The sequence below is a fragment of the Lepisosteus oculatus genome, chromosome 2, assembly GCF_040954835.1.
Source record: "Lepisosteus oculatus isolate fLepOcu1 chromosome 2, fLepOcu1.hap2, whole genome shotgun sequence".
NCBI lineage: Eukaryota > Metazoa > Chordata > Actinopteri > Semionotiformes > Lepisosteidae > Lepisosteus > Lepisosteus oculatus.
The window spans coordinates 7,687,970-7,713,531 of record NC_090697.1 but is presented as its reverse complement, the minus strand read 5'-3'; the positions used below and the strand labels follow the sequence as shown (position 1 = coordinate 7,713,531).

At 41.8% G+C, this 25,562-nt stretch overlaps 2 protein-coding genes across 2 annotated transcripts in view; one reads left to right on the top strand and one right to left on the bottom strand.

Annotated features, from left to right (window-relative positions):
• The window catches only part of mdn1 (midasin AAA ATPase 1), a 79,774-nt gene extending 71,866 nt beyond the window's left edge, over nucleotides 1-7,908 (bottom strand). The window contains exons 1-7 of the mRNA XM_069196410.1: nucleotides 7,622-7,908; nucleotides 6,255-6,481; nucleotides 5,903-6,127; nucleotides 4,855-4,962; nucleotides 3,628-3,811; nucleotides 1,680-1,889; nucleotides 1,102-1,233 (exon numbers count right to left, since the gene is read on the bottom strand). Coding sequence (XP_069052511.1) covers nucleotides 1,102-1,233; nucleotides 1,680-1,889; nucleotides 3,628-3,811; nucleotides 4,855-4,962; nucleotides 5,903-6,127; nucleotides 6,255-6,481; nucleotides 7,622-7,717 — 1,182 coding nt within the window. The 5' untranslated portion in view covers nucleotides 7,718-7,908. The remainder of the gene's footprint in view (nucleotides 1-1,101; nucleotides 1,234-1,679; nucleotides 1,890-3,627; nucleotides 3,812-4,854; nucleotides 4,963-5,902; nucleotides 6,128-6,254; nucleotides 6,482-7,621) is intronic.
• An 874-nt stretch (nucleotides 7,909-8,782) lies between these two features.
• On the top strand, nucleotides 8,783-23,953 carry casp8ap2 (caspase 8 associated protein 2). The gene is made up of 10 exons (XM_015355294.2): nucleotides 8,783-8,868; nucleotides 10,073-10,177; nucleotides 10,668-10,754; nucleotides 10,866-10,972; nucleotides 12,511-12,585; nucleotides 13,561-13,676; nucleotides 14,144-16,779; nucleotides 17,163-19,713; nucleotides 20,318-20,417; nucleotides 21,940-23,953. Exons 2-10 carry the CDS (start codon nucleotides 10,117-10,119, stop codon nucleotides 22,000-22,002), a joined length of 5,796 nt encoding a protein of 1,931 aa, XP_015210780.2. The 5' UTR covers nucleotides 8,783-8,868; nucleotides 10,073-10,116; the 3' UTR covers nucleotides 22,003-23,953.
• The last annotated feature ends 1,609 nt before the right edge of the window (nucleotides 23,954-25,562 follow it).

The following is a 25,562-nucleotide window of genomic DNA, read 5'->3' as shown; positions in this document are numbered from 1 at the left end:
TTACATTATCTAGCACGTAAAATTCACATGAATACACAGGGGGGTACTGACAGATGTTGAAGGTAGGGACCAGAGAAGGGCTACTTACACTGACATGACTTATAATTAATTTCACTTATATGGCGTTCTTCTGGACACAAAGTGCTTTACAGGTAATGGGGACTTCCCTCCACTACCAGACTGTACCAGTACGCTCCCCACACACCAGCTATCAGTGGGGAGGAGAGCAGAGTGATGAAGCCAGTTCATAGATGGGGATTATTAGGCCATGACGTACAGAGGTGAGGGGGGAATTTGGAAATTTGGATTTTCTTCTCAAGAAAATAATGTAAAATAGGAAAGATAAGGATGTGGACCTGAGAACATGCACAACTCAATTTTCTCCTCATAAGAAATAATGGAATATGGTAGGAAAAGAGACTATAAGTTAGAGTAACATTGGGTATTATGTGTGGTGATCCAGAAACTGTACATGTACAGTACAGGTATTTTACTGTATAACACACATGCATATTTAGAACAATTTCTGAGCTTATAACATCATTTTCACCAACCAAACACCTAATTGAAATCTGCATTAAACTCTTTTTCTTATATTATAAATATTTTATTCAGGATTAATAGAAAACCATACTTAGATTACATTTTAAGACCTTAAACTATAACCTCTCACACTTAAAAAAATGTAAGAATTATTTTAATAGAAACCCACTATAGTGCACAAAAACATTTTAAAAATAAATTTGCCTTGATACATCAATCATTTTTATGATCTTGAGAAGCCGACGAGTTGTGGTCCTTTGACCTAATGATATATAACATAAGACAACTCAGACAGGACGTAAGGAATAGATGGTAACCCAACACTGATGCAAAATACTGTACCGTATGACTTTGCAGTCTTTTTTCAAAAGAAATTCACAAAATGACTAAGTTAGGGCACTTTTCCCAAACTCACATCTTTTACTTTTTGAGTAACCAATTGTAAACTCTTATCATTTCAACTCCCTGAATTTATACAAACCTAACTGGACAACCAGACCTCTCTGCACTAGATTTACAGCTAAAGCCTACTGTTTGCCCCCACTTGAAAATACCCACCACATCTAAAGGGGCATGATCGATGTCTTCTAGGAGGATCCAGTGACCACTGGCTACAGCTTGTGTCAAAGTGCCAGGCTGCCAGACAAACTTTCCAGGAACATCCGTACAGCGATACATTCCCAGCAACATCTGTGATAAAACACGAACAAAACAAAGTTGCTTCAGTATTGTACTTCATTGTATCTCCACAATTAGAAATAACACACAACCATTCCTGAGCAGAATGCTGCTTCTCCAGATGAGTGTCTCAGAAAGAGAAAGTGCATTCCAGAAGCACAGGGTTACTCTCCTCCGCGAATGAACCGCAGAGAAGTTGTGCTGTCTGGAGAAACCAGACCAAGAACAGGGAACTATAAGGCAGCACTGCTAATTACCATACAACCATTCTGCACAAAATAATAGCATACACAAACCTTTAAAAGACACCATTTTTAAACCAGCAACCATTATGGAAGCCCACACAGAAGGAGAGAGAAGAAACACACATTTCCTTTTGTCCATTTAACCTTTGATTAGGTACCAATAGGTGTCAAACCCACGGCTTCAACCGATGTTTAGCTATTATTTTTTTTTACCTTGCTGTCTGTTTGATCTCCAAGTTGCACCTTCAGAATTTCTGGAGGCTTTAGGTGCCCAGTCACTTCAGCCAGGTATTCTACCAGAGCGGTTTTGCCACATCCAATGGGCCCTTCCAGCAGCACAGCCTTCTGGGAGGCAACAGCCATAGCGAGCCTTTGCAGGCTTTGGCAGGTAGAATCCACCAACACAATGTCTTTCGCACGGCCCTGTAAAGTCAAAAACACAAGCTAAATCACCACATACTTTATTCTGAGGTTTAAATGTGCATCTGAAAATGTAATGTTAACACCTCGTTCCCTAAGACCATGAGAAAATGTTTTCTTATCTTAATTGATAAAAAACACAATCTTTAAAACTGATGCTGTCAGCAAAACAGAAACAGTTAACTATAACTTAAGGATAAAAAATAAAGTCTTCACTACCACATAGTCTAAGATTGCCATCACGCTAACTTATCCTACATACCGTACTTTTTCAGTTCTATTATGCTATACACCATTGTCTATGAAGTGTTCTAATGTTTTATTTAATCTCTTATTTAACCAGGCAAGTCCATTAAGAACAAGTTCACATTCATCCATTATACAACTGTGGAGTAAAAATCCACCGGAGACCTTTTTGCTGAGCAGAAGACGAGTTCATTGTATGTTCGGCTAAAGAGAAGCACCTTCCTTGCAATTAGGAAGATGGTTCCCTCAAGAGAAGTTACAGCTGACCTTTTATACACTTACTTGATAGGGAACACAAAGAGCTTAATTCTCAAAAGAAAAAACTTCAGTCTTAATTAATTTCTATTGGTTAAGCAAACTTCTGCTTTAATGTGAAACTTTTACGGAAGATGTCTATGTAACTAAGCTATATCAGTGTTATCTTCAGGCAGGTAGTTATAGTTGGCCTTCTACACAAAGTTAATTCTTTGGGATTCTTAAAACCAGCATTCTTTGTGCCTGCAGGCCCCTAGTCTTATCAGCAGCAGATATTGAAATGTTGCAGCTAGCATTTTTACTGAACAGAGAAAGAATTTTAACCCTTCACAACAAACAAATTTTCCCTAACAATCCTAGTACTTTGCTCAAGAGCACAACAGCAGCGTCCCATCTAGGGAACTGAACCCGCAACTCTACGATGCAGAGACCAGGGCCCCAATAAAACTCCACACGGATGTCCCTAGCCACTTTTCCTTTGACTTCAAAATGGCATGTTACAAGTGGAGGAAGAAAATACCTGCTGAAAAGTCTTCTCAGAAAACCTGCTTGGAAACTTGACTGAGAAGCACTTTTAGACAATACTAACCAGGCCCAGACCATTTGGAAAGGCCCTGCACTCTGGAAAATATAACAATAACCAAACAAAATCACTTGGAAAGTGCATTAGTGAATTAAAAATGGATGCTTTATGCTTTTCATAAGCAAACTACAGAGTGCTACATAGTGCTTTCTATTGCTAACCAATTGTACTATCAAAAATTGGCTCCTGAGGAGCTGCTTTAAGGCAGGCAAGTTTAAGTTGAAGCAATAGGTCCACTGAGTGGGCATCAGTGTTTACAAATAAAAATGAAACAATATGCCTTGTAGCTGTTAAATCATCCCCTAATCTTGTTTCAATCTACCTTGCTATAGCTACTACTGTCACCACAGCTACAACAATTTCTGGACATCCCTTCATACCCTATTTTGCCCACTATTGCCCTACTGCCATCTATCCCAACACCACCCTGCAAAATGTCCATCTCGAGGTGCCATGGCAGAGCTCTCAGCTTACCGAACACAACTCTGATAAAAGCAACTGTTGGAACCCCTGCTTTTTAAAAAGGCAAAGATTCCCATGCAGTCGTCAACACACAAAACAAAAAACATTTCCATCACTTGTTACAAAAAAAACAAAAGCCATGCCTGATGCTCTACACAGGTTCGAATCTTGCTCCTGGACATTCTCAGCACCCACCTGCTCTCGGCTCCCGAGGGCCCTTCTTGGTAGCAGAACCCCACAGACTGCAACGACATTCTGGGACAGGTCATCAGGCCCGACCCGGTCCCGGGCGATCCCTCCCTGGTGTGTGGGTGGAGTGCCTGGGTTGGCCAGCATTAGGGCTTTTTCAACATTCTGCAGCTGCTCCTCCTCCAGGCTTCTGTATTAATCCAGAATGAGAAACACACACATCAGCACTTCAAGTCTGAGAGGACGAAACCCCAGCAATTACTATGAGACGAGTCGAATTCTGGTGCTTTCAAATAAACGTTGCACAAAATGTGAAACACATAAGTTCCATAAGTTTCCCCAAACGGTAAATACCTCGGCCGTGAAGAGAAAATCCCGATTAGGTCTAAATCAAAACATAACACTGCATGCTCCACAAGCATCCATTACTCTACAGTAGGGTGTATTCGTGAACCTCACTTATTCGTGATTCAGGGTTTTGGATGGAAAAAGAGCAGAGCGGGATCAAAAAGAACCGAAGATTTTTTTAAGCGCAGCTTTCAAATGTATTGCACCACACACTAGGAGCGCTTGACACACCTGGCCCCTGAACACGCTTCTCCCTGCCCACGTACCCAGATCTCAGCGGGGTCTTGTTTTCATATCGTAACGGACACTCCGGGTTCTGTGTCGGCTGCGTGGGAATGACAGACTGGAGCCAACTTCCCAGGCTCACTGACAGTTTCATTACCCTTTGCATTACAGTGGAGTGTGCTAATCATGGAGGCCCGAGAGAAGAGGTGCAGGCATCGGCCAGGCACCGGGGAGGGATTCATGTTGTTTATTTGAAAATGGAGGCCGAGAGAAGAGGTGCAGGCATCGGCCAGGCACCGGGGAGGGATTCATGTTGTTTATTTGAACTGATTACTTTAAGTTTGTGATCAGTGTTGATCAGTGTTGAAGATCAGTGTCTTTTTAGTTGATTAATGTTATTTAAACTAACTTAAAGCCAAAGCATTAGTACTTTAATTATCATGCATCTTATGTCTTTAAACTAATCACACTATATACTGTAGCACATTTACAGGGGTGGACTTGGTTATATGCGAATATGGCTATTCGTGATGGTTCTCTACACAAACCCTTGCAAAAGTCGAGACCCTGCCGTACTTATTATGTCACAGGGGACTGGAAGTGTATTTGTTTAACATCTTTCACAATCACATTAGGGAACTATATCACTGATGCTCTTACTTTATTTTAAGATGGAGTATTTCATCGCTGGTAAAGATCTTTCTAAGGAAGATTTTTTTCTGGTTATCATTCATGTGCGACACCATGGCCAAACAGTGTGCGGTATACCTGAAAAACAACAGAAAGAAGATTGCAACCGTGTTTCACACAACTAGTACTCTTGACTTTTTTTATATACACATTGAGACCTACACTAAAAGTATATTTGTTCACTGCACTTAAATATCACAAAAGATGGATTAAACACCACCAGCATGGTGAAGGAAATGCATCCGTCACAGCAGTGTGTGTGCTCACCTTTCTACATGCATGACTCACACATAGAAATGATTTCTGCAAACAAAAATTTTCCACCCCGATCCTGGAGAGTTCTATGACAGATCTCGTAGGTAACTATTAATCAATTTAGAAAGACTTGAAATAATTTGTGACTGTTTATACAGATGATTACTTCAATCAAGTCATTTAGAGATCATCCATCCATTTTCTAAGTGCTTAACCTTGGCAAACGCCAGTCCATCACAGGGCATACACACACACACACGCACAGACTCACACCAGGGCCAATTATCTCTAATTAATGTGTGTTCGGACCGTGGGAGGAAACTGGAGCACCCAGAGGAAACCCATGTGAACAAAGGGAGAACATACAACCTACACCCAGAGAGCACCCCAAGAACTGAACCAGGGCCCTAGCGCAGTGAGGCAGCAATACCGTCCCACCATCTTTCGAGATGGTTTGGAACAAAAATCACAATACTTGGCTTATCTATCCCTCAAGGATACAAGTTCCTTAAAATAAATCACACAAGACGTCAAAGAAGTAATATACAAGTACGCCCAGCCTTTAGAAATAGGTGATATTGGTTGACCTACAAAGCTAATCGGGTGGTGGCTCATGGAGGAACATAAAAGGACTGCAAAAACCTGAAATCAAGCAATCACTGTAGCGTTTTTACGAATGGAATTACTGGATGCAAGATGTTTCTGACAATACTTGATAAGATGTCATCAGGTAGCAGAACAGGTTTAAAAACACAGCACAGACCATTTAACCATGACATCGCTGGTCCGGAGCTGTGAGACGCAGACACTCCAGTTCCACAGCTCTCTGAACTTGGCACAGTCGCTCTTCAGGAACTTGAGGGTGGCACCCATCAGGTCCCGCAGCTTCATGCGCTTGGGTCCATACGAGACCGCGCCAGATTCCGCGCTGGTAAAAAACAGCCTCTGAAACACGGGTGGCGCCTCCTCAAAATATCGCAAGGCAAAGCTGGAAGTCGAAATGAAATAAAAGTTGTTGTTTGTTTTTTTGTATTTCCCACAAAGCATCACTTTCACTCAAGCCAACTTCTTCCCGTTATTTGGAAATGGGAAATTCTCTGATAGGAGTTACTCACGGCAGAGCATCGGGACTGATATGCAGGAGTTTGCTGAGGGCCACACACAGCCTTTCGTGCAAATCATGGTTGATCCGACCATCTGCTTTGATTTTCTCTGCGTTCCTTTCTAGCAGCTCCAAAACCAGGGGCCGCAGGTGCCGTCCGATGAGAAGGGTGTATTCTTTGTCGAGCAGTAACTGAGCTAGGCAGCCGAGGATGCAGTGGCGGTCCTGTCGACTCCAGACCTTTCACAGGCGGCAAAACACAAAACAAACACAGCGGCGTTTGTGCACAATGGTTAGTCCGCTTGATCCAAAACCACCCCTGCTATTTTAAAGCTTTTCAAATGTCTGAGGGCTAGTTTCTACAACCACACACCCCATATTCTCTATTGGCTTTAAACTGACATAATAGATTGGGTCAATGAAGAAAATAACCCCATTTCTACTGTTGTTGTAGCCTTTTAGATCACACATTACCCAATAATTTATCACACAAGTAAGATATTAAACCATGACATCTCTTCATCTTTGACCCACTGTAAATGTATAGTATACTGTCTAAAAGGTGCATGCCACATGGACAGTGAACACATAAACTTGAAAACAATAAAACATTAGATAAAAAGCGGGACCTTCATATGTTTTGACAATTTGACATTATAGCATGGTTTGTTTTTAAAATATAAATACAAAACCAGCAAACTAATCAGACCCTACAGTAAAAGAAAAGGCTACAGTTCAAGCTTTTTCCTATCCAAGACTGAGACATCAGAAAGCCCAAAGTAATTGCACACCTACCACCACATACAGTTGTGGGTGGTAATCCTGTTTATTTTTCCATTCATCTATTGATCTACATTCCCTGTCCATGTGGCATGCACCTTTTAAACAGTATACTGTACATTTACAGTGTGTCAAAGATGAAGCGATTTCACGCAGTTTAATATCTCGCTTCTATAATAAATTAATGGGGAAATGCGTGATGTAAAAGAATACAAGAGTAGAGAACAGATTGTTTTCTTCATTAACCCAATCGTGTATTTCAATTGTACAAACAACTTCTAATATTAGACATGTACACAGATAAGACAGAATAAAATGTTATAAATGCAGGTTTTTATACAGTAAGACACTAAAACATTCATTCCTAAATTGTCTATAGTGCCTGTCAGACTGACAAAGAACAGTTTAACAATTTAAATGCGTTTAATCACGAGATATTTATATTTATTTACGGTATGTACAGTGAAATAGGTTAGACCTCCATTTAGTTATCTAGACTTCACGGAGACGAAAGTGGATCGGATTCTAATTTTTCATATGTGACCAAGTTACACTAAGCCCCCTTCGTGTTTTGTGTCCTTAAATTAAAGCAGATCTTACCTGCTTTGCCAAGTACGTGCCGAAATCGCTGCTGCTTTTTTCAACGTGTTTCGAGATGATACCAAGTGATGACAGACTCAGCTCTAAATTCTCCATGGTATCATTTGCGTTTCCTTTCTTTTGTGTCTCCCGAAAGCTTTAAATGTAATATATTATAGTATCCAATGATATTTCTTTTCCTACAACAGGGGTAGCTATGTCATTACTTGCTTTCCTTAGATGGCTTCACTAAGCATGTTCGCCTCAGTTATCACAGGCAGTCCACACGTGGGTATTTTAGTAGTATTTCCGGGTCAAGAAGTATCTCTACCCAATAAGAGGATTGCAGTGTGGTTTTTGCATGTTTGTGTTTCTGGTGTAAAGTCAGTGTTATGTGACATACGAGAAATGTTTGTTTCCTATATTCATTTAAAGTGTCTCCGAGCAGTACGTCTTGTATTGATATATAGCTAGTATATAATCAGTAAATTAACAAGTAAAGGTTTATTTAATGACCAAAGTGAAGAAAAGAAACACCGCTTTTCTTCCCTTTTCAGCATGGAATAAACCTTTACTTTCATCTTTGCAGCCTATGCATGCTGACGGAGATACGTACTTGAACTATATACAGTATATTTACATAGACTTACAATTGCAGTTACGGAATATAGTAGAAATATGTGTTCTCAAGTAGTTACCATTCATATTTTTAATTGTATGGCCTCATAAATGTTTGATGGGGATTCCAACAACGATAATTACTATTCCCAGCAACAATAATCAAGTAACAGTAATAATCAGCCGCTTTCGCTGCAACATATCGATTTTATTCAGACGGTGAGCTTCGTGTCCTTAGAAACTGTAGCGATTGCCGACAAGCTTTGAAAAAAAAATAGATAACTATTTTTCAGTTACATACAGGAAATAAAAAATAATAATAATAACTTCAGTCATCTTAGGATTGTACTGGTCGGCATACTTATGAATCCAAAACGTGAGAGAGGGTGACTCCTTCTGTGCCTGGTTTATTATAGCTTTCCTTCGACCTACAAGCCCATCGCTGTTGCTAGGAGAGTCACCTGCTTCAGGCGCCCCGTGCCTGACAGTAACCCGGCCCACTCCGACCGGAAGGGGGCGGTGTTTCTGTGCGAGGCAGACCGCGGGAAAATGTCGTTATTTCCTGTTTCGTGAGGGTGGCTGGATTGGCGCGACTGCAGCTGTAGGGGAGCGCAAAACAACGTCTGTAGGGTACTGGACACTTGGAATTGGTAAGGCCGTGATGAATTTTCCAGTAATGTGTGCGTGTTTTTCTAAGAATTCCTGGTTATGAAAAGTAGACGGGGGAATGCCTAACATCTTTTTCAGCAGACCAGGCGTCGTTTTCGAGGCCTCATTTTAAATAGCAACAGATGCATAACGTTATCGCCTATCACTCAGCGATTGTATGAAGCAGCAGCTAACCCCTGAGAAAGTATTAGGTGAAAAAAAGCTCTACTGATCATCTGTAAACGCAAAATAATGATAAAAACAAGTGCTCAATAACCCTGTCGCCGGTCCAGTTTGTGTTGTGTAGCTGCCGGCAAAATGTGCTTGCTGAATATCCAGACTCGTTTGAGCACGAGTTTTACGTACAGCTTTTATGTATTGCCATTTGTTTTTTTGCCTCTTAGCGACTGATAGGTGTTCTGTCTTTAAGAGTATCAGACTTCGCATTTCCCCTGACAGCTGAACGAGGGTGTTTTGCTGTATTATCTTGTCTGTGTCTTAACATGCACTCAAACAGCGGCTGTTCTCTGCTTGGAAGAGCTGACAGTATCCACATCTGTCACATACAAAATCCCGTCTCTTAATCACAATAAAAAGCTGTCCTGTGATGATCAAATCTGCTGTTTGCGGTTGTTTCGTTGAATTTAAACACAGGAATCGTCGGTGTCAGCTGTGCTTTCCAGCCCCAGCTTTCCTTACTCTGATGTGTGATTTATAACATCATTATCTAGCTGTTATAGTGAAGGGTGTGATGGGATTTACCAAAGACTTTTAACAGTGAAGTGAAGTCCTTTTTGTCAGTGCATTGCAGTGAAAGGTTAACCCGGGGGCAACAGTTAAGTTTTTGTCTCTGCTCCTTTCCCTGTTCAAGATGTCTCCAGCAGTTTTGAGAAGTCTAGTCCTTTCCCATTGCAATTTCTCTGTGCTAATTCGCAAGCTCTTTATTCTGAGGATCAGGTGAAACAATGCAGTTGTTTGTAGCTGGTACATTGTGCAACAAGTACAAGGTTAAACGATGGAAAAAGACAATGGAGATAAAATCAGCACCGACAGTGGCATATATAGACCTACAGCTTGATAGAATGTGCTTTGTGAACACGCATCTTACACTGTGTCCTGTGTTTGCGTGCTCAGGTCATGCCATTGATGCTCCACTGATCTCTAACTTTTCACATTGCTAATAACAGACTTGTATGTGTTTTTAAGGTTCCAAGTGCATTTATATGTGAGTTTCGGAATACAGAAGCGATATGGAAGCGGAAGGCGATTTCTGTGATGAACTGTACGGCGATTTCAGCCAGGGTCATTCTGGTGAGCATTTTTCGTGTTGGGTATATGCCGCGGTCGGTTTTCTTGCTTTTAGAAATCGAGTGGGTCCTAAGGTCAGCTTGGTTTCCTTATTTCTGATGTTGACATGAATGTAATGAGGGTGGCGTGGTGGTGCTGTGGTCAGCATTGCTGCCTCACAGCGCTGGAGCCCTGGGTTCAATTCCTGGGGCGCTGTCCGTGTGGAGCTCGTATGCTGTAGGTTGCCTCCTACAGTCCACATCCTTTCAGGTTAATTGGCTTGCAGGAAAATTGGCCCTGGAGTGAGTGTGTTTGTGTCTGTGTCTGCCCTGTGACAGACTGGCGTCCCACCCAGGGTGTACCCTGCCTTGCGCCCGTTGCTTGCCGGGATAGGCTCCGGCTCCCCCGTGACACTGATTTTGGATAAAGGAGTTAGAAAAAAGGATGCATGGCTGAATGTAATGAAATGGTGTGAAAAGTACTAATGAATACTTGTTTCATACATACGTTTCAGATTCGCCTTTAGTCTACGATGACAATTCGGTGGATATCTACTCGGGGCTGGACGGTGAAAAAAGTCCCAATAATGCTGCAAGTGCAGGTGAGCCTTGAAATAAGTAGTTAGACCCTACCGTATTTGTATTGTGCACATCCACATTCAGTCATCCTTAGACAATGAATAATACTGTTCTTGTGTTTTGTGTTCTTCAAGAGATATCCAGCACGCTGTTCTCACCAGACAGGCTTAAAGAGTCTATGGACTTGTATGAAGAATTCCTCACTGAAGAGGGGAAGAAAAAGGAGGCCACTTACAATGACGTATGTTACCTTATCACTAGATTCTAAGGCATTGTGTGGCTTTCAGTGTAGTGAATACCTTTTTATACACCATCCAGCACGCACATGGGTTCCTGACATGGAAGTGATGCCCTGCCACGTCAGAGGGATTTTCTGAATGAGCGACAGTCACCCACAATAGAATTCAGTCGAGTGCCCTTGAATGGCAGACCATTCTCAGTGTTCATGTAACACCAAGAAAGCCTACACAGCACAAACGGCATAAAAAACAGACCATGGTCTTATAGATGTGTTAGACTTATATACACATTTTTCTCAGTTTAAAATGCATCTTTCATTAACCCCAGACCTTAGTCAGTGCAGCCGATTTGTTTTGATACACGAGTTAGTGGTTTTTTTCTTTTAAATGTGGAACTTGATATAAGCGAATAAGTGAGCTTGTAGATTAAAGAATATTTTTGACATTTTTATTTTCTGCCAGTCTCGATACTGTTGCGTACATTTTAAATTTTTTTTGCAGAAATGTGCTAGAGCCTTCCTTCTCTCCTTTAACTCCTTCCCCGCCAGGACTCTGGCCCCCGACGAAAGGGAGAGTGTTATTGTGTCATGTATGAGGTCCCACGATGCTGCATGTTGGAATTGTATTTGTTAGTTGTTTCAGTTCTGCGGTTGTCTTGTGGACGTCTGGTGTTTCACAGGACATCAGCAGTGGGGCGTCTGCTCTTTGGTGGTTATTTCCTCCTGGTCTGAAATGACACGTTCTGAATGGTCATTTTCCATGTAGGTGATATGAGGGTCTATGTCCACACTAACCTGAAGTCCAAGGTAGCTATTTCAGTGCTCGCCAATTGCATTTCTCATACAAACGTGTGGAGGACATAACATATTTGGTTTTTAATTGTGATGAATCGGGTGATATTATTGGGTTCCTCCCATCAGTTGCATCAAACCAGTACTTTAGTCTCGTCAATTAATGTTTGTGTGCTTGAGCTGTGATCTGAAATGAAGAATGTGGGGGTGATCTTGATCTCTGATTGAGATGAATCCTTTTAAAAGCCGTTACATCCTCATTTTGGAAAGACATTCTTTTTTTTCTATCTTAAACTGCCAGGCTACATCCTATGCTGTCGATACCAAACTGGATAACGACAGACTTTCTTCTGTGTTGGAAAACCATTGAACACATCTAAGGGCATCCTAGTTTTGGCCACCTCTGCCCCTTGCATGCTTTTATACGAGCAAACTCACAAGTACATTTCTTTCCATGTGTATGTTGTCACTTTCATACTTCAGAAGTAGCAGGAAGTTCAATTAGCGGATATGAATTTTAATGTAAAGTCATATAACAGCCCCTCATAATATCGTGCTGAAGCAGCTTAGCATTTCTTTTTGTATAGTGAGGAGTGGCAGTGTTATATATTTCTGCATAGTTTCAGCTCTCTTGAATTTTATTATTGTGTCTATAGGTCACATCTGGGCACTGGTGAGCTTAATGAATTTTTTTTTACTCACTTTGTAGATTTTTGTGTATACTTTAAACTTTTTTCTTTTCACTACAGCTGAAGGCTAAACTGGGGGAAACACAGAAGCAGGTTAAAGAATTGCTTGGGAGACTGCAGCAAGTTCAGACTCAGGTTTGTCCTCATTGTCAATAGCTTTGTGATAAATCAGACCAGAAGGACCACATGCCTTAACTGTAACAGGACTGCGGTCTGTGTTTAAATGAGACCGGATTTCCCAGGAAAAGGATCTTCTCTGTTTCTTCCAACCTGTCATTTTTGATTCTGGAAAATCCGGATTTAAAGGGTCAGTTTATACAAATCACATTGGAAAGGTTAACTAGGACACCCTTTAATCCATTGTTAGAACTTGTTAGTAAAATAAAACATTATATGGCTTGGAAAAATTAGCATATTCCGACGTAAAGTGGAAAAAAAACAGGTCCCTCAGCCTATTCCAACTTTTGAACACTGTATGGCTCATACATGTCTGCTGAGAAATTCTGATTAATCATTTTGACTTGTAAATAAATCGTGCCTTTCTGTAGATAAATCATGGTTGCGGGTCTTTTAATGAAAAGCAGATCGCTGAAAGGGCATTAATGTTGCAAATTATCTATACCAATGAGCGACACCAATGCTTTGAGCTACAACTTGGTGTGCTTACTTTAGAGCCATCACTGCCAGTTGAAACACTGAGCATAGTATAAGTACTGAGTGTTGTTTATGTCATGAATTACCATTATTGTAAGCAATCTGCGATTCGGAATATCCTCTGATTTGCAATAGTTTTGAAAATACAGTTGTAGAGTATGATGTTAATACTATAATTGAGTACAGATACTGTTATTTTAGATCTTTATTACACTTTTATTGCATTTTATTTTTAGAAGGAGGAGCTACAAGCATGCAGCTTTTGAACCTGACAATGTAGGACCCGTAATTTGTGTTATTTGTAGTTGTTTTGCTGGCAGTGTTGCTCGTTTTTGTTCGAACAAAAAGATACTAGAAAATTTAAGCTTATGCGTCTAAAGTGGAATAGCAGGGGAGTCTTGCATTTAAAAATTGTATTGATTGTGCCCTGATTTTGAAATGTCATTGTCTTAAAAGAACATCGCTCTGCATAACGAAAACGCACATCTGAAGAAGAACATATGCTCCCTGCTCAAGACGGCTCGGATGGAGATCATCCGCAAGGACGAAGAGATCAACAGACTTAATCAAAGGTAAGTTTGTACTAAAGCCTCAGCATAATGCAAAATGTGGTTAGTTTAAAGGCATCCTGCTTGAAAAAAAACTATCAAATTTCCTCCAGAAGATGGGCGTTCTATAAAATTAAGTAAAAGATGTCAAAGTTAGAGTACAATTGATCAGGTTAATTAGGTAATGATGTGGAACGATTTTGCTGTTCCATTACTGAGTTTCATTTTAATGATTTGAATGGGAGCAATGAATGTGAAAACAAAAATACTTGTTTTTCTTCTAGCAGATTTTAAAAATGGATGAATGCACTGGAGGCCTTGATTATATTATATTGTTTTAGTCTAAATTTAAGGCTGAAGCAGTAGTGATTCAGTTACATATAAGTGGTAGAATTTGTGGTTCCTCCCACTTGGAAATTATACGACTTGTCATTGAAAAGAACTCTGTAAAAATAGGGGAAAATTAATTGATCACTTGTGCTGGTTTTCAGATCTGTTCGTGGCGGATTCAGCCATTGTCTTCCTCGGCCAATGATGAACATTAGTAACAAGAGACGGAGTTACACAGAACCACAAGCACCTGTTGGAACATATGAAACCCGAGTTAACTGCACTTCAAGGGATGCATCTCAACAGATGCACAAGGACAATACTTCTAGTCACACAGATGGAACTTTGAATATAGAAAACTCTGTTATAATACCCAGCCCTCATAATAGTGCAGGGTGTAGTGTGAATTCACTAGTGTCCAGTAAACACGCTGTTTCAACTGCTGACAGCTGTAGTAAGGACTCAAGAAGCCTGGTGCCTTTATGCAGAGAGGAACTTGGTCTGTCCAACAAGTCTTGTTTAGAAGATGACAAGAGACAGAAACCACCAGCAGAACCTCCAGAAAGCAGGAGAGCAAAGCTCCGGTACCCCGAAGAAAAGAATAAGGTTGATAAAGATTTGAACAAGGCGGATCAAACGAAAGACAGGGAAAAACCAGACAGAGAACCTAGAGACTCCGATAAAGAGAGTATGAAATACAGCCGAAGGAGAAGCCAGTACCCGGAGAGGGTTTCTGAGCTACCCAGGAGATCTGGAAGAGGGAAAAGCCCCCCGTTTGATAGCTCTCAGCAGGCGACTGCCGATTCACATGGTTCAAAGGGCCGCGTCAGAGACGGCGAAGTTCAGACGAGAAACAGCAGTCGGGATAAGAGACAGAGCCAAGACCAGGAGCGCTCGGAGAAAAAGCAACATGAGGCTGGTGGCAAGGAAGGCAAGACCGCATCGAGCTCACATCAAAATCGCCACCGAGACAAACTTTTAAGTTCCTCCTTAAGCAGGAAGGGGGACAGAAGCCCCCTGAGAGAGGAGCACAGGAAAGAAGAGAGGAGGAGAGATGACGCTAAAGGGAGACGGCAGGAGGCTAGCAAGAAGCACGAGAGAGCAAAAGAAAAGCAGAAGGATAAAAGGGAGAGAAGTTCGGAAGTAAGAAAAGATGAAGAGAAAAGACCGTCTGATTGCTCTCCTAAATCTAGTAGGCACAAGGATGTCTCTTCTTCTGGCAGGCATTCTCCTGTTAAAGAAAGCCGCACACCAGTGGAGAAAACGGTTGTGGACAAATGCGTCAAGCAGAGGGAGAAGGAAACCCAAGCAAACACAGTGGACAAGTTAGAGACTGTTGTCAGGACTTGTGAAGGTGAACATGTAAAAAGCCCTGAAGACAGTAGGAAGTTTAAAAAATTAAGCTTCATGGAAACTCTGAATCTCACTCTTTCACCCGTGAAGAAACCAAAACTTTTCACTGAAAGCTTGGAACCAAGTAACTGTGTTACAGAAGAGGGAGTTCCGGAGAGTCAAGTGGAACAGCCCAGTTTGTTTGAGTTAGGGGAGAAATATTGCGTCATAGATGAGATTGAAACTAGCAGTGAGTCTTTAGAACATGCAGAGGAGGTTATTGGATTTCAGGCAGAGATCAGTTCAAGCTGCACTGCAACCGATCCCATAGAGAAACCTTCGTCCACTGCACCACTGAGTACCGGAGGGCAATGTGGGACACCTCATGAAAAGGAACAAGTCCAGCTCAACGTCGCCAATATACATCCGGAGTGTGAAGCGGGAAGAGAGCTGGATCAAGAAGTAGCCTCGGAGACTGCTGAAACAGAAGTGCCTGATGAAATGGAACTGGAGGTCAAAAGTACTGAATCGGAGAAAAACCCAGTTCCCAGTGGTTCCGACTCCCACACAGAAATTCGGGGCTCTGACTTACTTTTAAAACCGCCCAGTGAGTCTGTTAATTGTGATTCCCAAAGTGACGCTTCGGTTCAAAGTCTAGCTGTGGATACTGATCACCATGCATGGGAACCTCAGCATTTAAAAGAGAAAACTTCAGATTCCAAAGCCTGTGATTCAGTAGCCCAGGATACTCAAAGCCTGATGGATGCATCTCAGGAAAACTGTGAGGCACAGAACAGTGTTAACTCAGAGAGCCAGAACAGTTCAGCTGTTATACAGACACAGACCGTTACATTAGATGATGCAAACAGCCCTGTTACTGTTGGCGCTGGTGTCCAGGATGCTACACTGAACACAGAAGACAGCAACGCTACGGTGTCCAGTACCGTCAGCATAGAAGTGGAATCTCAGAGTTCTTTCAGTGCTGCAGCTGTTTCAGACACGGGTGAATGTACTGCTCCTTCTTGTTCGGTTGCCGCAAAAGAAAAAGGAAAAGAAACGCCTGACGCCCATCTCAGTCCGCAGAAAGTACAAGTCCCAGATGTGCCCAGATTGAGCTCCACCTCGGCTGCTGAGATGGTGCCTGCAGACGAGGGTTCGGTTAGTTCTTCCAAGCTGCAGGAACCTTGCCAGAGCTCGGAAGAGACGGAAAGGACCAGCCGTAATTTAGAACCAGATTCTACCAAAGATGAAAAACGGGATCTTGAGCCGTCTGCCCCGGAGCCAGTGTCTGACCGGCTGGCAGAAATTCAGCTTTGCGATGAAGACTCCATGATGGGCGCACTCAAAAATATCCCAAAAATGCCTGTAGCTATTAGCCCCCTCACAAGTCCTGTCCGGCCTGCCAAGAGAAGTCTAGGGCCTTGCTCACCTAGCAAGGCACCGTATGTTAGGAGTCAGAGCAAAGGTATGTTTCCAGCTTTTTTTATTTGGGCTTATTTGCTTTTAATTGTGTAACTTTTTTTTCTGTAGTAAACAGAACAAGAACCGGGTTTGTCCATTATCTGAACATTGTTCTATGTAAATTAAAGTACTAAGTGATTTTAATTAAATGTTTTAGTTCAATTACATTTTTATATTTTTTCTTGGCATGTTACAATTTTCATTCTGGATCAACTTTGGAAAATGATTTTTCCTCTCCTGTTTTTGCTGCAGTTTTATTTTTTGCATGACAGACTTGTTTATTATTAGTTATTAGTTTCAGGTAATTGACATCTGTATGATGAATTTTATGTTAGATGTTTCTTATACCTTTTCTGATGCAATCTTTTGTTTTCCTATTTGCTGAAGAGCTATCCACTGTGCCTGGGATCTTCACTTTAAACTCCAAAATGATGGAAGTGAACAAGGAGAATCAGAAACCAGACTGCAGTTTGCTGCAAGACCCATTAAAAGACACTGAGGACACCCCACCTTCCTCTTCTTCTTCAGACGAGGAAGAGTTAGAGGAAGGAGAGATAGTCAGCAACAGTGAAGCAGAAGAGGTTTCAGTCATCACCAGTCCCCAGCAGGGTAAACAGAGTCCAGAGAAAAGCAGAACAAAGTTATCCAGCCCAGAAGAACCGACTCTGCCAAAGAGGAAGCATGCTAAGAGCCCACCAGTTTCTAAAACAATCCCTGCCAAGAAAAATAAAACCATCTCTCCTACACCTAACGGGTCACCTTCCAACAAGAGACGCTTTCGCACAGTTCTGCCTTTTTTGCCCAAAACAGATCCTTCCAGTATACATGATGTCATGGACATGTTAAAATTCATACGCAAGCAAATACGGAAAAAGTATATGAAGCTTCAGAAAAGCTTTCCGAAAAAAACTTTCTACAGCATCATTGACATGTCTCTTTGGGAGTTTACAGACTTTGTTAATAACCTGAACTGTACTAAACTCTGCAGCCTGGAAAACAATTTGAAGTCCAGGCTGTGCAAGATTATTTCAACCACTCTCAAAAAGATTTCCAACAATGGTATAGTGAACCGCATCTTTGAACAGCAGGCCCCTAATCTTAAGAAAAAGCTTTGGATGTTTGTCGAAGATCAGTTTGATTTCTTATTCAAAGAACTCCAGACTAATCTCGTCAACATGTGCAAATCCTCTGACCCTGAAGTATCAAGCACAGCAAGAAGGAAAGTAGAACAGAAGAGAAATAAAGAAGAGCACCAGGCAACAAACTCTCCAAAACTAGTTTCCAAAGGCAAGGAAAAAATAGCTGTATCTGAATCTAAAACACAGGAATTTAAAATTCAGTCCTCAACCATGAACTCTATGAAAAGAGGCTTAGGAAGCAGAGGCAAAAATCTGAAAATTGCCATGGAGGATGAAATTCATAAACCAGAAGAGCAGTGTAGTCCGTTGATCCCAGATAAGCAAGACTCAGCAGTTGTTAGCAAACACTCTGCAGCCATGGCCCCCAAAAATGTGTCTTCAACAGAAAGCCATTGTCGAACCGTCCATAATAGTGCACTCCATGATAAGTCAGACTATGAGATCCTTACAGAGCAACAGGCATCTAGCCTAACCTTCAACCTTGTTACAGATTCTCAAATGGGTGAAATCTTTAAGTGTTTGCTACAAGGTTCAGACCTTTTGGAGCACAATGTTCCTGGGGGAGACAACCATAACTGGCCCATTAGCACTCCTCGAAAAGAACCCCCCTGTGGGGAGAGTTTTGTGGGGTTGGCCACTCCAAGTAAGACTTTAACACCCCTAAAAACGGCAGCACTCATCCCTTGGTCAGCCATGACCCCGGAGAAATTCCTGTCTTTGAGCCCTAAAACGGGGGTTCCCTTGAATCCAGCTGTGCTGGATGAGAGCTGCATGCTGGAAGACCCATCTAATATGCTTTTTAACAAAGCTGCACCATCCTCTACTGTTACCCTCAGATCGTATTCGGTTTTGGCTGAAGATCTAGCAGTTTCTCTCACCATTCCTTCTCCTCTCAAATCGGACAGCCACTTAAGCTTCCTACACCCCGTAAACGGAGCAGCCCCACTGGCACCAAATAGTGTTCTTAGAGCCCATTACAGCGAAGATGCCTTACTGGATGAAGAAGATGCAACTGAGCAAGATATCCACTTGGCCTTGGACTCTGACAACTCTAGTAGTAGGTCAGAAGGTGGCAGCACGAGGCAAGAAGATCCACCAAGTTTCCAGTTTAAACCCCATTTGCCCATGCAGGCAGTAGTGATGGAGAAATCGAATGACCATTTTATTGTCAGAATAAGACACACTTCCACTGGGCCGGATCAGGATGCTCCAAGCGATGAAAATGAGCCACTGAACGCCTCTGAAAATTCGGAAGTACGACCAGGTAACGCGTGCCCAAGCACGGCTGTGGCGTCTTGTTCTGACGCCCCTTGTCCGAGTCGTGATGGAACAGATGCCTCCCTCACTGACAAAACTCCGTCAGAGCTCCCGGCTCCAGGCGGCAGCCCCCTCGGTCAAGAGGTCGACTTGCGCGGTGGAAACGGTGAGCATATACCCGGGGACCCTGCAAAGAAATTACCGGACCCCCAGGAAGATGACTCCGCTGGAGCTTCTGAAGAGCCGCCCCTTCCTGACGAGAACGGCGGGGAGGCCGGTCAGGACTGTAGCGACGACCGCGTCGCCAAGAAACGGAAGAGGCGTCACTCGGCGCCGAAGGCAAAGAGGGCCAAGACGGACGCGAGCCCGGAGAGACGCGCCACACCGAAGAAGAGGAGGAGGTCCAAGGAGAACGTGGATAAGGCGCGGAAGTCCCCCAAAACCAAGGCGAAGGAACGATCTTCTCTCGCGGTGTCGCCTAACAGCCTTTCCGCCAAGAACGTCGTCAAGAAGAAGGGCGAAGTGGTGGTGGCGTGGACCAGGTAACTGCTTTGCTGGCCCCTGTTCTTCAACCATTGTATTCACTGCTTCCTTCCATCAGTCACGGACAGGGTGCAGAGTCCTTAATTGTTAGTTTTGTCTCAGTTGATGTTAAAAGATTGCTGGGGGCTTCAGTTGTACACTTGTGCACAGCTCTCTTTTTAATGATGGACACCAGTGATGTTGATATTTTGCTGATATTGTTCAGTATTGATATCCTGAATATGTAATTGTTTCAAGTCTGTAATTTAAGACCAGAATTCTTTGTTGAAATCGGCAAGATCTGTTGCCAAGTCACAGGTAACACCCACCACCGGCAGCTCTTCATGGAGACTGATTGACCAAATATGGTTCAGACTGTGGCAAAGTCAAAGACTATTGGCCATCCTTTTGGGTTTGCCTTTAGTGAGACATAAACTAGTGAAATCATGCTGTGCTCATTCCCAGTTTTTACCAGAATTTATGCAAAACGCATCACAAAAAGTCACTTTTTCCTTGAGTTTGTTATAAAAATGGTGCTTTGCTTTAGCTCTGTTAGAGATGTTCAAGCCAGTGTTAATATCCAGTACACTCTGTAGTCATACACTCCTGGCGTGTTTCCTGCAGGGATGATGATCGCACTATTCTGGTTGAGCTCAAGAGGAAAGGTGCTTCTGAAGAAACCTTCTCTTCTCTTTCTGCAGATCTAAACAAGTCACCATCTCAGGTAATTGCAGTTTCCTTCACATGCAAAAGAGTTATATCACTGGGATTTAAAAAAAAGTACCACTGGTTTTTATGCCTGCTGTAAAGACTGAATAATTGTTTCTTTACACCATATATTTCAGTAACTATTTGCTCTTCACCTGGCACCTGTTTGCAGAATAACAATATTTCTTTCATCCAGAAATCTCGTTACAATTTTTTTTTAATTATGGTACCTAGCACACTCACATGGCAACAAAATGTAGCTGTTGTGACACTTTCCAATAGGACTTTACATTTAGCATCTACACAGTTAACTCCAAGCTGATCAAGTTAAAACAAATGTTGGTAAATAAGGAAATCAGGAAAATAAGATGATTCTCTTTGGCCTTTTTCACCGCCTTTGCTATGACAAACCTAAATCAGTACAGTTATAAAGAAATAGTTTGAAAGGTGTGTGCAATCAGAAGTTTAACCTGACTTCAGAGCAAATGTATCTGCCTCTGTATATCCCCTCAGTTAGATATTGAATGTCAAACCATAGCTCCCACAATGATTTGACAGGCCAAGCATGAAGGCTAAGGGCCAGTCATGGTTAAAGTAGTAGAGAAGCCCAGATCAAGAGAAGGTTACAAGAAAATTGCAAAGTTTGAAGTGGTATGTGCATTATACAACTGACCTACTGCAGTTAGCCTTCCAAACAGAGCAGCTGGACAAGCTGAATTTTCTCCCCTCTTAGTTACTGAACTCTATAGCCCTTTCAAAAAACTCCTTTGTCCTCACTGCAGAATCCCTAACGTGTTTCCTCCCTGCCCGTGCTCAGTTTGGAAGGTCATCCTGATCTAGGCAGTTTGTGGTCAGTGGTACGATGCACGTTCCACTTCTTGATGATCAACTTCTCCATGCTTGAAACGATATTTTTAGTGTCTTTGAATTTTTTTAAATCTCTTTCTCCTGATCTGTACCCTTCTACAAATTTATCCCTGTGTTGTTTTGAATGCTCCTTGGTCCTCGTGATTAAATCTTTGCTTGAAATTGACTGACTAAGGGACCTTACAGAGACAGGTTAATGGGTTATTGTATTCTGGAATCATATGAACCACTATTATTGCACACAGACGGAGAGGATACAACTAATTATGACTTGGCCATAGTTAATTTTGTGTCTATGGACTAATTTAGGCTTGTTGGAGCTAAAAGGTGAAAACTTGTGCAATTAATATTTTATCTCAGTTTTTCTTTAGTTTTTTACATCTACAGTTTGCAAAAAGTGTATCTGTCACCTTTCACATGTACAAGTGTTCAGTTTAATCATTGAAGTTTTGCTTACAAGTGTTGAAAAGATGTGTATACATTTGCAATTCAGCAAAATGAGATAATCGCAGGCGGTGAATATTTTTGCAAGGTGCCGTACGACAAATACATTATTAGATCTGCTCTTCAACAACTAGTGCAACTAACTGTGTCTGCAGTGTTAAGCATGTCTTGAGAGAGAGTCTTATCAAGTGAGGTGTATGGTCAGTTTCTTCATTATTCTTTTCTAGATTGCCGAGAGGTTCTGCCAGCTGATGAAACTCTTCAAAAAGAGGGAGCGAATGAAAAACTGACTTCCTTCAGGCCTTGTGGGAAAGGCAATGACAGCAGGATGAAGCAGTGTGGAGTTTCCACATGTGGAAGTGAGAATGCAGCCACAGAATCACAGTATTGGCGGCATGGGTCAGGAACACTGTGGCTTGGAAGACTGTGCGTCTCACTGCCTGTCCGTGTTCTGAGGACGCAGGAAGTAAGAAGGTGGATCTGCGTGGGTTACTGATCTACAGATGCACACGCCTGTATCCTCAGGAAAAAGAAAGCATCACAGTCCTACAAGGACCTAAAAATTACAAGGGCTTTTGATGCTGTGCTACACAGCACAATGGGAAAGATGTATTTTCTGTGGCTTTAAAATGGCTTTTTTTTTCTCCAGGACATCTGGCTAAACTGAAAGTGCATTGCCAGAAAAAATCTGTAAAGAAACTCAAGATCAAGTTCAGCACTGAGAACGACAGGAGGGGGAAAAAATGTTTAGCACAAACCTTTGTTTCTTCAGGTGTTGAAAAGGCTTGAACTCGAACTTCATAATGGCATGAAGATACACAGAATTCTGAGAGAGGCAGAAATCATTCCAGCTGAATACTGTAATGAAATTGTGTGAAATGATGACACCTAGTGGGGTAAAAGAAACAAGATGTAATGTTTTTGAACGAAAACGTTTTTCAGTTTTAAATGACTGAGAATCGTAGTGCATTTTCAAGTACTGAATTAACTGAAACAGCTGTATAATGTGAATTTCTCATAAGCATTGCACTTTTGGCAGATTGCGAAAAGTGTGCTGAGATATTTGTTAAAGTTCTCAAACCTAGTTAATCTGCATTGTCAGTCCCTGGAGTTACTGTATATCTGCAGGCTTGATTATACTTCATTTAGCTGCTTTTTAAAAATAAATTCTACCTCATTTTGATTTTTCTATCAAGACCCACAAAGCTTAACAGGATGTCCTATTTTGATTAATGCACATGCTTTTTAGCAGCGTTGTTAGAAGAGCAGTGCATGCAATTTCAAAAAGACAGCTGAATGTTTTAAACAGCTTTTAGTTAGGGAATAACTTCAGTTAACACTTGAATGATTTCTACTCATTTACTTTGCTATGAAAGTGCATTGGCTTTGAAGTTTAAAATTTAAGTATTAACGCAGCTAATAAATTGTCTGCAAACTACAGAGACGGAATTCTTCCATCATGTTTCATTATGCTGTGTCTCAGTATGTTTTTAAATCACTTTTCATTGCTGGACCATACAAATGTCAGAATCCACAGGTTCACTGACTAGACTTTCAGCATTCAGCCTTACAGTTGACATTTGCTCGTATTTTATTTCGGTATGTGTTTAGAAACACCATGCTGGATTGTATCCCATAAGGTTCAAGTGTCATCAAATGAGGATATTTATTGCCCATTCTAAATATCTGTGCTCACATAATGAAAAATATTCAGGTAGTACTTTAGACATTTGGAAAATTAGTTGAAAAGTATGCATGTTTTTTCCAGTTTTTGTTTGTTTAAAACATGGTTAAATACTTAAAAATGGCACTGGAAATGACTTTCTGGGTTTTATGCCCAGTTTTCTTTGTTAATGGTGTCAAATTGTGATGTCAAAATTATCTTTTGACTATCCAGGCTTTCTTGCTTTCTGAAGTTTTAACTGATGTTTTTAAGCCAGTCTTCTTTTTAAAGTTTATATTTGAAAAATGCCAAGCAATATAACTAAAAATGTTAACTTGTATAATACAACTGCTGTGTAAATACTTGTACATAAAATATAGGGATTTTTTTTCTGTGTAAAGTTGCTTTTTTATTTCAATTGCCATTATCTATTTTGTGTACATTTTGATAACGTTGAAGAGCAGTAAGACTTAACTCATCAGTATCTGAAATTTCTGTTCATTGCAATCAAAGCCTAACTGTGAATGTTGTATATATTTTTCATAATGTTTTAAAATAAATTAATTTATTTCTGCTGACTGGATTGTTGATCCATTTTAGAAAATTTGAGACGAAAGCATTTATTCAACATTAAATAAATTCAATGGGGAAAGATTATAAAAACTTCATGTTATAATACATGTTCCTACAAGTGTTTTTTCTGATGTTCTTTTGAACATCTGCAAGAAATACACCAGGAGTCTGCAGAGGTGATCCTGGAAATCCGGAGTCCTGCAGGTTTTAGTCTTAATCCTTGCTTATTCGGTAGCATTAAACTGATCAATCCAATTAACCCATTAATAACGTTTCTTTATTAGCCCTATACAATTTCTTGCATTAGGAATGCGTCTTTTCGCATACCCCAGCTTTTCTACAGGGAGACACAGACAGAGACAGGGAGAGAAGCTTGGGGTCAGAGCGCAGGGGTTGGGGTTGTTGGGGTTGTACGGCAGTTGGGGTTAAGGTCCTTGTTCAGGGGCCCAACGGAGTAGGATTCCTCTGCCGCCCGCGGGATTTGAACCGGCAACCTTCCGGTCACAGGCGCAGATCCTTAGCCACAGAGCCACTGCTCCGCCCGTAAGTACCCGGGTGTAGTGAAAACCAGAAGATCCCGCAGCTCTCCCGGACACGAGTAACGGATCCCTGAACCAGGTCAGCTGTTTTTCTCGGGGATCAATTCCGGACATGGGGTGTTATCGGCATGGAGTTTGTTTTCCTTGTGTCCACATGGGTTTCCTCCCGGTGCTCCAATGTGTCACACAGTCTACAGACATACGGGTAGGTTCAATCAAATCAAATCAAGTCAAAGCATTTTCTAACTGCTCCACCCAATGGAGGGAGCACAAGCCTTACCCAGCTTGCAGCGTGCGCTAGGTGGGGAACACCTTGGACGTGACCCCAGTCCACGACAGAGTACATGAAGACAGGTGATGCCCCCACTCCCTCCCATCATACTGTGGTCTCTCTTCACTTGGTTAATCGTCTTCTGAGAAACTGGCCCTGGTGCGAGTGTGCGCGTGTCCCTGTCTTCATGTACTCGGTCATGGGCTGGGGTCACGTCCAAGGTGTTCCCCAGCTAGCGCACGCTGCATGCTGGGTAAGGCTTGTGCTCCCTCCATTGGGTGGAGCAGTTAGAAAATGGATGGATGTTGATCTATTGGGTGAGGGTTGGGCCAGAGTCTCTTTTCTCATTTTCAGTTCGATGTCATTATAGGTACACGGGTGCATAGTATAGTGAAAGTTTTTCTCATTAGTCTCGCAGGTGCAGTGTATACATATAGACCAGCGGACAAGACAATAGACAGACGTACAATAACAATAACAGTGTAAACAACAGCATAGTGCCGGTGCAAAATTGTCAAAAATTGTGCGAAGGTAATACGGCGAACAGGGAAAAAAAATAGTATGGTGATTCATGAATAGTACAACCAGTACAGTTTTACTGGTTTACAGAAAGTACAATTTCGGCTTACATTGTTGTCGTGTATGTAGTGGTGGTGGAGTACAGTCATTGTGGGTACAGGAAGTAGTGAGGAGAGATCATAGTATGATTGGAGGGCGTCACCAGCTTGACGGCTCTGGGGAAGAAGCTATTTTGGAGTCTAGTTGTGTGTGACTGGAGCGTCCGGAACCTTCTACCAGATGGTA

What these genes read in the sequence shown, in the direction of transcription:
- casp8ap2 (XM_015355294.2), top strand. Translation starts at nt 10,117, where the DNA reads ATGGAAGCGGAAGGCGATTTCTGTGATGAACTGTACGGCGATTTCAGC. An exon ending in ATCAACAGACTTAATCAAAG is followed by an intron (nt 13,677 to 14,143) that starts GTAAGTTTGTAC and finishes GCTGGTTTTCAG; the next exon opens with ATCTGTTCGTGGCGGATTCA. An exon ending in TAAACAAGTCACCATCTCAG is followed by an intron (nt 20,418 to 21,939) that starts GTAATTGCAGTT and finishes ATTCTTTTCTAG; the next exon opens with ATTGCCGAGAGGTTCTGCCA.